At 38.1% G+C, this 12,659-nt stretch overlaps 1 protein-coding gene across 1 annotated transcript; it reads right to left on the bottom strand.

Moving 5' to 3' along the window:
* Positions 1 to 460: 460 nt before the first annotated feature.
* Positions 461 to 12,405, bottom strand: perp (p53 apoptosis effector related to pmp22). Its single transcript, XM_085369084.1, has 3 exons — positions 12,031 to 12,405; positions 5,552 to 5,689; positions 461 to 3,178 (listed from the first exon to the last, which is right to left on the bottom strand). Exons 1-3 carry the CDS (start codon positions 12,233 to 12,235, stop codon positions 2,967 to 2,969), a joined length of 555 nt encoding a protein of 184 aa, XP_085225210.1. The 5' UTR covers positions 12,236 to 12,405; the 3' UTR covers positions 461 to 2,966.
* Positions 12,406 to 12,659: the final 254 nt, after the last annotated feature.

Here is a 12,659-nt window from a genome sequence, read left to right as displayed (position 1 = left end):
GTAATTACAATTCATTGTTCGCTTGTCTTAAAGCTTCCTTGGAACATCTGCAGGTTGTTTAGACCAACTAATGTGAGGCTTATGACTAAATCCAATGACTCACAGGTCACACCTCTGCTAATTCAGCTGTGCTGGCTCCGTATTACCATCACAGTCCACTTTAAATTTATGGATTTAACTTCTCCATCAAGTGATCAGGACTCAATACTCAAAGAGTACTAAAGGAGCTCCCGCACCCTGGAGCGTTCACTTTCTTAGCCCAGCTCTGTTGACTGATCTATTATTGTGTTGTGATATTTATCTCAAAACTACAAATATTTCAATTTGACTTGTTTATGCACACAAACTTCACTTTATCATTTTGTCCATATGAGCAATACAAAAATAGTCACTGCATTTCAACAAACACTCAGAAAATCTTTCCAAAAAAACTCTTTATTGCATAAAAATACACACGCTACCAAAATTATTCAAACTACAGCAGAAAACCAGCTAGATTTCCAGTGAGACAGTCCCTATAGATCCATACAGTTACTAATGATATATAAAGCTGGAACTAAAAAGAAAAAAAAAAACAAGAAAAAAACAGATCCATGCCTTGAGCAAAAACATGTTTTTGTTGCAATAGAGTTAGGAAGAGTAAACCTGCTCTCATTAAAAGGTATAAAATAACGGTTGTTATTTAGCAACAACTTTATACAATCTACATTTAATGCGAAACGCTTCAACTGGGTTGTGGCCAATAATCGAGAATCAATTACTAATAACTACTTCTTTGGAACTCTTTCTTTAATTGATTAGAAAAACTTCATCTTGCTTGGGCATGAAATTTGTCTCAACACGAACAGACTTGTCATAAGTCAGTAAAACCTGACTTACCAGTTGGATCGAACATTCAAGGATTCAGAAACATAACACTGAAGAAGCTAAGGCACAAGTTGTCCACACAGTAAGTCAGATGATTGTACAACATTGTTTCTGTGTCTTATCAAACAAGAAAATGTCAGCCAAAGTGGCATCATGAGAACTTTTGGCGGCCTTTAGAAAATACACATTTGGTCATCTGTCAGCAATCTGCCAGTATTAAAAACACAGTAAACCTACTGAGTTCATCGCGAGTCCCTTTAAACAAAGATTTTGACCACCTAAAACAAAAATGTTACCACATTTAGATGTTCTAAAATAACTATGATGTGGACGGGGATATCAGTTGTTATCAAGTTCGATAAAGGTAAAAAAAAAATCTGGATACGAGTTGTTCTTTTTTGTTGTTTATGTTAAATTAATCATTGTGTTCAGTGGAAATTTCTTTATATTGTCTTCCAGTTTAGAGCGGCACGCAGAGAAGCAACATGCACTGGAAACCAGAAAACAAGAAAACAACTTTTTCCGGGATCACAGCAATCATCAAACTGCCGCCCTACTCGAGAAGTGTATCATTAGCCTTATTCATGATGGGGTATTGAAGGTGTTTTTGGCCGACAGAGGTGGAGAGGTGAGAAGTGACGCTAAGAAAAATCTCAAAGAATTTAAAGATTAAGTTCCTAAAATCAGGTGAAGATTGTCTCTGACATTGTTTGTAATAAAAATTACAAGAAACAAAACACATTTTTCCAAAGTGAAGCAGAAATTGCTTCACTTCACAACTGTGTCAGTGTTTCCTACACTGTTGTTCGCCAAATCTGATCGCAATTTAGGCCGTGATTTAATTAAGTTATTAGAGGCATAATAGAAGGTTTGTGTTATAAATAGGTTTTTTGTGACTTAAGGGGAAATTATGAGCCATTTCTCAGAATATTACTCCCTTCCTGCATATTTTTTAAAACATTTTTACTCTTACCTTCAATCGCTCTACTTAATTACACATCCAGACAAAACAGCACAGTGAACTCCCCCAGTTATATCCCCTTGGTAATATGGAAATTTAGAACAGAACTATGAAGACAAACAGCAAATGAATAAGAAAATGTATAAAAAGTTACAAACAGGAAAGTTGAACCACACAGACATTTTCTGTATAACTTGATTACATTCCAGAAGCAAAGTCTCCTTCTTATCATCTATACACAGCAACATACAGAACAAAAGACACAGAAAAACTAATGATGGCACACAGGACAAATCCAAGAAATGATACTGAATGATTTGATATCCTGTGCAAAATATTTGACTCTGGATTGCTTATCAAGGAGATACAGACAAATCAGGCAAAAAAAAAAAGCTTTATACCTAACCTCCTTTAAGTTGAGTGCACTTAGGTGATCTTGCATTGACAATAAAGCACAGTCTCGTGGTCCATTTGTGAAATATTCACAAAATGTGAGCTATTTAGTTGACTATATGGTCATTATTTTATTTTTTTATTTATTTAACTTTTCTATACCATCCTTTTAGGGACACATAAAAACATGTAGTAAATATAGTAGGTTAACCCAAGCGATACAGTTTTCCTAAATATAACCAGGAACTTGTGTAACCAAACATATAGAATTATAAAAAATATCAAATCAAAAATCAAAATGAAGTGTAAAATTAATGTTTGTCTGTTTCTTGGTCCTTTGATTGACATTTGCAACTATTTCACAAAGTGATGTGAGACTGTGTTAGAGAGTTACAGTTATAAAAGTACAGGTAAATTGATAAGTGTGTTTTATATGACAAAAACAAAAAATAACATCATGATTATTATTTCTTTCTTAATAAATCTAAAATAGAGATCTGTGTACTAAAGTAGATGCAGTTCCCAATTGCAGTCCACTCCCAGTAGGAATTACTTCTTGCCTATAACTTCACTCACAGATTGTAGAAGAGTGGTTTTCCCATTGCTGGACCATATTAAACTGAATAAGCCATTGGAAATCTTTGGTGAAACGGCACAGTGTAAAAATGTTCAGTGGCCAGTCCAGATGCAGCTCAGAGCGAAAAGTGGAAATGGCTATGACTGGGTGGGTCCCCAGGTTTTTTCCTTACTCAGAAGTATAGAGGTATTTGACCTTTGCCTGGCCGCTGAGTTCATCCTCATATCTCGGCAGGCAGCAGAAGAGGATGGCGCAGCCGATAGAGATGATGGTGGCGCCCCAGCCAAATCCGTAGGCCCAGGTGTAGTAATAGTTACCCTCAAAGATCAGCTCATTGAATTTGACTGGGTAGATGATCAGAGCGATGATTTGGATAATCGCTGCAGAGAGAGACAGACAAACAAGGCTTGGTGCACAGTGTGAGGTGATAATCTACACTAATAAATCAACTAATGCCAAACTGCCTAAACCAGCAATGGCTCAAACTAATTGGTTTTTTTTTTTTTACTTTACTAGAAATGTTGTCTAAAGTCATTGTTAATGGTCAAAAGCTAATTCAGAAATTAGGGTTTCAGGGCTTTAAATTACAACATGATGAGAACTACTTCTTTTCCTGGGATAATTAAGCAAAGTACATATTTAAGTTTTATTTAAAAACTGATATAAAGCTATGTGTTAACAACTGCAAAATGCCTCCGGGTTCACTCCACTAAATTAGATGGAAAATTAAACAATGCAATAATGATAACCTATTATTACATTTGATAATTTATGCAAGATCTCATTTTGGGGATAAATTGTTTAGAAGCTGATAAATGATCTATTGCATTTTTTATTAAGCAAGAAATAGAGGGAGATTTTATATAGCAGATTGGCCGAATAACTTACTCTCACAGACCAGTCAGTGGAAAGTAGAGTTCATTTTTACTGTATAAATAAAAACCTACTAATAAAAAATATATTTAAACCATAAACTAGATGAGCAGAGTTTTAAAACCATTACAGAAAACAAGGAAGTTGAACATACTTAGTCAGTCATGCAGTCAACACTACACTGATGGTAACAGCAGGGTGTGAAAAATACCTTCACAAGCTTGTGTAAGAGTTTCATCAGCATATCAACATCTGGGAGTTCGAGGTGAGTTTTGGCAGACCTGTCATTATTACCAGGGATTATTCATGAGAAAGGTGTGACTCTGACTCAGTTAGATCCACTTTCCCATGACAGATGACTATTAAAACAGCATTATTTTGCTTAGGAAAGGCAGGGAGTGAACATAAACTACTCTGTTTCAACACGCACTTTCACATTAATTGCAAAGGCAGGCCTGAATTTTTGAACACTGCATTAACATATTAAAGGGGACGGGCCCCACAGTTCATCTACTTGACTAAAGCAAGCTCTTTTATCTCACTTTCTGTTCCTAATAGGCCAAATTTCTTCAGAGTCGCTCGCCTCATAAAAAAAAAAATGCTTTGAATGGCAGATGGGTTGGGCTCCTGTGCTCACAGCCAGAGCCAACCACAGTAGGAATGACCAAATTAGGGATATCCGCTCTCTTTGACATCATACGGACACAAGAGTAAAGACTTAACAAGTGAAGAAAATATAGTTTTGAAGGAATGCTTGCCAAAAATCATCAATATACTCTTCTTTTTCTATATTTCATAAATACACAGTTTAAATCAAACGTTCAAGTTTAGTTTGTTTTGTTTGATTTTTAACCACCACCTCTTTTTGTAAAACCCTCCACCAGACTGAAACTGAACTTCCTCATCCCACTATTTTGCACATTTTGTTCAAACACCCGACTTTATTTTAAAACTCCTGTATAATCAAAATCTCAGTTGCAGGCAACTGCAACCGACAAAGTGATGTATCCAATCCAATTCAACATATTTCTGTAAAATGCAGCTATAAAATAAACCCCGAATCTTGGATTTGATTCAATGTAGGATCATATCTTCAACAAGGAGCTGTGTGGGCTGAAACAGCAGCTGGGATGCCGTCGAATAAAAATAGGAAAATAGATTTTTGAGGTGGCAGTCATTTCTGCTATCTTTTTGGTGACTATTACAGTGTAAAGCAACTTAAAATAAAAAAAAAAACACCCCACCACCTGTAACTGTGTCAGGGTCTTTCGTCTGTGAGGTGAGTCAGTCAGTCTGTCTGTCTGATAAACACACCAGCTGTTGCCACAGCAGCGTCACGCCTCAGGGGAAAAAGGCCTTTTCCTACGCTCACCCTCTTAACGCCAAAACACGCAGTCATTATCAGCGTCACTAGTTTTATTGTGTGATTGTATGCAACTCCCACATATTTCCCTTCCCTATTTTACAGTTTTGGTGTTGGTATAAAATAATATTTTCAGATTATTACTTTTTTTTAACCTATTTTGCATATTGCTTCTATTTGGGAAGCTGCTGTCTGAACATTTGCAAGCTTAAACATGTTATTTGAAGATTAAAGCATCATGTAATGGACCGATAAGACCGGAGGCATGTTTGGTATCAGTTTCAGAGATTCTAATCTGTGGTTGAGTGTTGCTCTTCGTGTAGTTAAAGTTAATTTCATTTACCAACAAAGAATATCTGAAACGGAGGATTATTTCTTCTTCTCAATACATATCGCCAGCCCCACCTGACTTTGTTTACAATATTTTTACTGTGTAGATGTGGAAGTAATTATACCTGCAGAAATTAGGTGTTTGTGTGGATGCAAGTTTTTGTGCATGTGTGTGTGTGTATCTTACCAACAACGATCAAGAATGCTGCAACAGCAACCATAAGACCAATGTTGATGTTACACATCGCCACAATGGCCAAAATGAAGGCGATGATGAGGATGATTAGACCAATGATCATTAGAGCAGCGACTGCCTGGGCCCAAGCTGGAACGAAACATAAGCAAAAACAATTGTGACACTCAAGAAGAAACAAAAGTCTGAAAAGTTCAGTTTTTTTAAAAGGAGTCTTTTTTTAAGATTTTCAAACCTGGTATATCAACAAGTGTTACAACAGTGTATGTCTTATACGCCACACAAGGTACAACTCCCATTTCCATTTTTAAGTTAATTTTCTTAAAAACAAAACAAAACAAAAGAAAATCTCTGAATATGTTCTGTTAAAAAATGTTGGCACATGTTACCATTAAGCCCTCAGAGAAAACAGCTGCAGAAAGTTACAACTGTAAAGCTGCGCACAGACTTTCCAGTCTTAGTGGGAAGGTTTCGGCTGCTTTATGCCTCAACACAGCTTTGGTTTTTCTATTTATGGTTAATGTTCAGTAAAAAGATTCATGAAAATGAAGGAAGCAGCACTCTTTCTGCACTATTCATTCTAACTTTATTGTGCACCTCTGAAATCAAACCACCACCTTTTTGTAGAAGCTCAGGATTTGAAGCATTAACTGCTTACTGGGTCAAATTTTTATGCGTTAAAATTGTCCAAAAACAACAGTTTATGACAGCTCAGGATGCAGCTTGGTGGTAAATCCAAATCCCTCTCACTTTTGTTTGTGGAACTAAATGAATCATCTATTGTTCAATATGTCTACATGGTGTTTAGTTATTATTGCAGCTCCCCTCCCCAAGGCTGTGCTCACACAGATTGCAAAGTTACTAAGGTTCAAGCTGTGACAAATTTTGTTTTGCTCACACACACACACCACACCCTTAAAAGCACTGGAATTCTCTAAAACTCTGTAACGTCGGCAGACATGCCTCTGAACTTTAGCAGAGATGCAAACCTCCCAAAATGCAAATTTTTCAATCTTTTGGACAAAAACTGATATGAGTTGTTGGCCAAATACTCAGCGCACCACCAGCCTTTGAACAAATTATCATGTGACACTGCTGCTGTTTGCAAAGAAGCACCAAGAGGTGTTCATTGTATTGTGAATAGGTTTTACTTGCATCAAGGATTAAAAACAAAACTTCCTGAGAGTTTTACGCTTTATGTAAGCTCGCCATGTGGATCAGCACAGCATTACACCCAATTTACTGATACTGGATAAGTTACACCCTAAATTATTCAGTGTTTTGCCTGTGAATGTGTTCAGGTCATGGCCTACCTGCCTCAGCCCCAGGCAGCATCACATACACATCAGACTAGTCCAACTGGTTCAGCCTTCCATACCCATGTCAACATCAACCAAGCTTCAAGCTCACCAGTAACACAGTGTTCTGCTTTTCACCAAACTAGACTGGTTATCAACAGTTTGATGACTTCAGGCTTATTGTGAGATTCAGTCCAATAAACTTACTACAAGTATTTCTTCAAGAAGCAAAGCTCTCAAAATAAAACAAGTGAAACAAAGGAGACAGTCACAGAGAGACATGCTACTATTTCAGCTGTTTTACATGGTGTCTTGATTCATTATTGGTAGAAGAAAAAGCTTTTGAGTTTCTGAACTGATACTTTTTGCCATACGAGAATTAAAAACTGATATAAAAGCTCCTACACTTAACGATGACTGTTTAATTTAAAAATATTCATGGGTGTGTCCTTGTTTACTGGGTGAGCACTCGAAATGCGTGTCCCAATCACTCACACTTACTACTATCCAGCTGCTCAGCATCTGCTTTCCCCATTTAATCAAAACACAAAGACATTTGGCTGCCCTCCTACATTTTTACACTATCGCTACCCGCGTGCCTGAAACTGCCTCTAATTGCAAATTTACTAAAATGCCCTATTAGTATGATTATGAAAACATACACTGACTTTCCCATATTTGACAAATCTAAACCTTCAGATAATAAGGATAATTTAATAGCTTTTATTCTAAAAGCTATTAGAATAAGGCTTTCACAGAGGCAGCTGGGATCGACAACACCCTGCGCTCTCCCTGAAAGAATTTTAATGGCACACTCTCTTAACCAGAAACTCCAGTGTTAGAAATGCAGTAAATCGTACTAAAATAGCTCCTTGGTTTTGTTTTTTTTACTTGCTGTTTGCGCATTTACATTTTTCACAGTTTGGGCTCAGCTAGAGAGCGGTGACAGTGAGTGGGCGATAAGCATTAAATCTCCAAATGCTGGTATTTAATTGAGGGCTAAAATGATTACAGCTACTCAATTTTATTTAGATTTCACCAACTGGCAACAATCGTCATCTCAAGACACTTAATATCGTTAAGAACACTTTCTGTCTATTATTGTAGGATCTTTACCTTAAAATATAAAGTGTCTTGAGGTGCTTTGAAGTATGAATCATCATGCCTGATACTTTTGATTGAAAATAAATCTGAAAATTACGCTCTGACGGATATTAAAGTGGCTTTTTTGTCATTACTCTCTCTGCACAACAAACTGGGAAGACAAGCAGCAGATTAATAGATAAAGAAAGCAGTGGTTAAGTATATCTTTTGCAGCTATCTTAATCTGTTACTAATAAATAAGATATACAGACTGGCATGTATCATACTTAATCCTTGGAATCACTGTATCACTGTGGCTCTAAGAGTGTGTGTGTGTGTGTGTGTGTGTGTGTGTGTGTGTGTGTGTGTGTGTGTGTGTGTGTGTTTTAAAACAATGTATAGTTAGTCAGTTCTGACTCAAAATGGGCTGCTGTAATTTGAAATATCACTCTTCCTCAAAGTGATGCAAAATTCTAATTTTGCCTTAATGCTGTGCTCCCCTAACTGCCCTAACACACTCATAAGGGCGTGACAAACTTCTTTTGTCTCAGCATACTATCATATCACCCAACCCTTTGCCATCATCCATAGTCAAGCCTGTAATTATGTGGTTTGTTCAAGCACTCATACCAGAACACTGAAACTGCTTCTTCCTATTTAAAACTGCAGTTCCTGAGAATTCAGTCTCTTCAGCTTTACAGGCAGTTGGCCTAAACGCCCTGAGGGGGAGTTAGTTTGGTCTGCTTCCAATATTCACAACATCCTACAACTTACACACACAAACTGTGCTCTGGTTGTGTTTGTTTCCTTAGTTTTCAGAATATCCGTACAAGTATTTAAGCCAGAGAAACCGCGGGGCCAAAATGTACCCTTCATCTAGCCAGCAGCCTTCAGGCAGCTTTGTTCTGCTTCTTCTTCTTTGTGTAACAGCTTCAGCCCCGCTGAGACTAAAGGACACCAAAACAGTAGCAGAGAGCGGTTGAGGCAAATAAGGCTAGGTTCACACTGCAGGTCTTAATGCTCAATTCCGATTTTTTGATCAAATCCGTTTTTTTTGTCTGCTTGTTCACACTACAAATAAAATGCAACAATATTGTTTGACTGATGGCCCTTAATATAAAGACTTCGGACTTTATGTTTCCCAATTTTTGCTTTAAGTTATTTTGTTGTTAACATAATAATGTAAATAACCTAATAATTATCCCTATTGCTGTTTTAGAGAGGAGCGGTGCTTCAAAGGATAGTTGCAGATTTCTGTCAGAATCTGGAGATTATACAGTACAAATAAAATGTTCACGTTTCTCCAACGTTGTCTTCCCAACAGTTTCACTGACATCTGGCCAGGAAGCGTTCGCGATGTCTTCTCGGGCGCTTCTCCAGCGCTGATAATTGGCGTCTGTCTTGTGTCAATGACGTAAAAGACGGATTTAATGCGACATGACCGTTCAAACAGCAGTCGCTTTCTAAAACATCGGATATGTATCGGATTCAGTACCACATAAGTGACCCAGATCGGATTTGAAAATATTGGATTTGTGCCGTTCACACTGTCATACCGTGATCGGGTATGGGTCGCATAGGGACAAAAAAATAGGATTTGATGCGCTTTCGCCTGCAGTGTGAACGTAGCCTAACAAAACTATTTAGCCTGAAATATCAAAAGAGATCAGAAAAATGCCAGAAAAACACTGACAACATGCTAGAGCTATAATACTCTCTTAACAACCACACTGGCAATTGTTGTTGTTGTTGACTTTTTGGAGCTGCTGTCACACAGCCATGGATATTTACATTAAACAGTCATCTTAATTAGGGCTGCAGCAAGTGGTTATTCCCATTAACAATTATTTTCTCAACTGACTGTTACAGTGAGGTCATTAAATATAATAAAACATGACACCACAGTTTAGTAGACTGTATGTGTTTTGTGTAAATAATACAAAACTAACTTATTTAGTGACATACAGTAAAACTGAGGTGATCTGTTGAACTGCTGATTAATAAAGTGATCATTTTAACCATGTTTTAAACTAAAACACAGGTGTGCATGCAAAGTATGAAACACAAAAAAGTAATATCAACAGACATCTAAAAAATAAGGGGCATTTTCCTGTGAGTAAGGTTTTATGCCACTGAGTGCTAAAAGTACTTTTTTTTTTAAATGTACATATTACACAAAAAATACCAGATCTTGCTTTGGGGCTGTGCTCCATGCTTAGATCTCTGGTTATGTTTTCTAGAAATGGCATTAAAGAGTGCAAGCAGCTCCTAAAATAATTACCACTGTGAATGGCGAGTCTAATAAGTGATGCTACATGTATGCTTTGCAGACCCTAATTTGGAGCTGTGTGACATTAGGCTGACCTAGGTGACTTTCAAAGAGTCTGATAAGAACAACAATAGTGTCTCTGTTGGCCACAGCAGGCGTGGAGCAACACAAATAAAGCCTGAGTAGGAGAGACCGAGAATACAAGTCTGTTCTGTTCTCAGTTATTGTTCCACATACTGGGTCTCCTTGTGTGTCGGTGAGTTACGTTTCTGTGGCTGACAGTCTTTGCTGAAGAATAAACTCATCAACTGGTTCTCCCAAAATAGTCTGTGTGAAATTCTGCTTCTCTTTGGTTTGGGCTGGGAGAAGCTATTAAAGTATTCTAAATGTACCCGAGTTGTTTTTGTTTTTCCTGATATGGTTTTCGCTACCTGTGCAGATTCACAGAGTTCACAAAGTTCTTGTTCGTAAGGGTTTATTCAGGGTGCCCTTGAATCATTCTGATGAGTAAAAGTATTTTAATCCATTAAGTCATAGCAACAATGACCTCATCTGTCAACAGTTTGTCTTTATAGGTTTAATTTCTTTGTAAATCCATTTTTTTCAGGGGCTGTAATCAAAAGTGGACCTTCTGGTCACTAATAGTAAACCCTGAGGGGGGCTGTGCAATTAAACAACTACTACTTTTCAAGAAGAACTTATCTCTGTGGTTGTTATGCAACCACCACAGTTGTGGGAACATATTTCACATATGGGTTGCTATGGGGATAGCACTATGAGTTTCACTGCTTTGATAAAAAGAGGTTTATACATTATATGTACTGTAAAATGCACATTAGTTATTCGTGTGTTCTAATATGAAGATAACCTTTAAAATGACATCAACCAAGGATTCTATAACAAGGATGCCACAATTTACACAAACACCATCAAACAGCAGCTCTGCGCTGTCTTCTATGAAGGCCACATTTAGTAATTATCTTGATGATAAGAACATCAATATCTTAACAGTAAAAAAGCTCAGACTTCACTTACTAACAGGCTTTTAGTCATCTTTGGTGCCTGTTGGTTGCACCCATTTCTGATACTTCAGAAGTATGTTTTCAAGATTCATGCTAATCCTGCCATTAATATTAATAATTAACATTATTAACCATAAAGGTGAAAAAAAAAGGGGGGGGGGTGTTATGGTTACACTCCATATAAAAATTTACAATTTACTTATAAATATGTTTTCACAACCATAACCTAAGTGCGACTGCCCCCAGAAAAGAAAATTCTTCCTCCGCCAATGCCCAGGTTTCATACTGAACAGGATATTATGTGAGGAATCGTTTCTTTATTCATGATTCTTTTTGCTGCCGTTTATCTACGTTTGAATCGTTTTGCCTTCTTCGAACTAATGTTGTGACCCTTCACACAAACTAAAGAACAGAAAGCTATTTCAAGGAATGTTTCTCCTGGCGTGAAGACGTCAGCCTAGAAGGAAGGCACTCAGGACTTATTATCCAACAGCATTCAACCGCCTTTCTTTCAACTGCGTTTATTTAAGCTGGAGGTGATAAACGAGAAAAGAGTTAATGCTCGTGGAGACCAAAGTTCATTCCGCCTGCTTGCCTGACTGTTGCAGGCCTCCCTCCTCCCCTCAGCCTGGACTTCTTTAGCAGAGGTCAACACCCTGAAGTTACAATATGGGAATGTGGAATTTCGCACTGACTCGAGGTTTATTATTGGCTGCATTAAGGCATCCCATTCGCTCTTGTCGGATTATCTTTGAACAGCATATTGTGTATGGTTTATGTGTGAGGTAGACTGATACTTACAGAACTCCATGAGCGACTGGCACTGCCAGTTGTCTTTTAAGCCGCGGCACTGCTTCCACATACTGGCGTAGTGAGACTTGGCGTCCTCGTCCTCTACCCATCCCGATTGTGCGCAGATGGCGATAAGGTCAAAAATAATGGCGAAGAGCAGAAGCAGGGGAATGATCCACCTGCATCGAGGGTAGGCGATCCCACAGCGAAACATGACCGACGATCAGCGAGCGGTGTACACGGAGAGGAAAGGCGAGCAAAGGAGCCGAAATCTGTCCGCTCAATGTCTTATGCGTCTTTGCGCAGTGACAGTGGGTGATGTGAGGATATAATATAAAAGCTCCAGCCCCACCCAAGAGTGAAACGTACCCGTCAGCCAGGTTAGGATCGTGAAGGGCTGGGCTTATTTGGATACAATAGCAAAGTATAGCCCAGCCCCACTCAGTGTGTCATATTACACACCCAACAACCGGCCTGTGACCGTTACTGTCTAAGCTCGAGTCCTGATCACAGAAAGGATTGCGTTTAACAGAAGATAGTTGAGCTGAATGCTGCAGAGATGTACTTTTCTTTTTCGGAATTCCAACAGGTAGTAATGGGTGATGTGCTGTGAGGCAGAAAATATAAAGAGAGAGTAC

Source organism: Diplotaxodon limnothrissa, linkage group LG13 (genome assembly GCF_057381915.1).
Source record: "Diplotaxodon limnothrissa isolate DT_005_m linkage group LG13, D_limnothrissa_male_GT1.1, whole genome shotgun sequence".
Taxonomy (NCBI): Eukaryota; Metazoa; Chordata; class Actinopteri; order Cichliformes; family Cichlidae; genus Diplotaxodon; species Diplotaxodon limnothrissa.
This window is presented reverse-complemented; position numbering and strand designations above follow the sequence as displayed.

What these genes read in the sequence shown, in the direction of transcription:
- perp (XM_085369084.1), bottom strand. Translation starts at nt 12,235, where the DNA reads ATGTTTCGCTGTGGGATCGCCTACCCTCGATGCAGGTGGATCATTCCC. An exon ending in CCAGTCGCTCATGGAGTTCT is followed by an intron (nt 5,690 to 12,030) that starts GTAAGTATCAGT and finishes GTTTCGTTCCAG; the next exon opens with CTTGGGCCCAGGCAGTCGCT. An exon ending in AGCATTCTTGATCGTTGTTG is followed by an intron (nt 3,179 to 5,551) that starts GTAAGATACACA and finishes CTCTCTCTGCAG; the next exon opens with CGATTATCCAAATCATCGCT.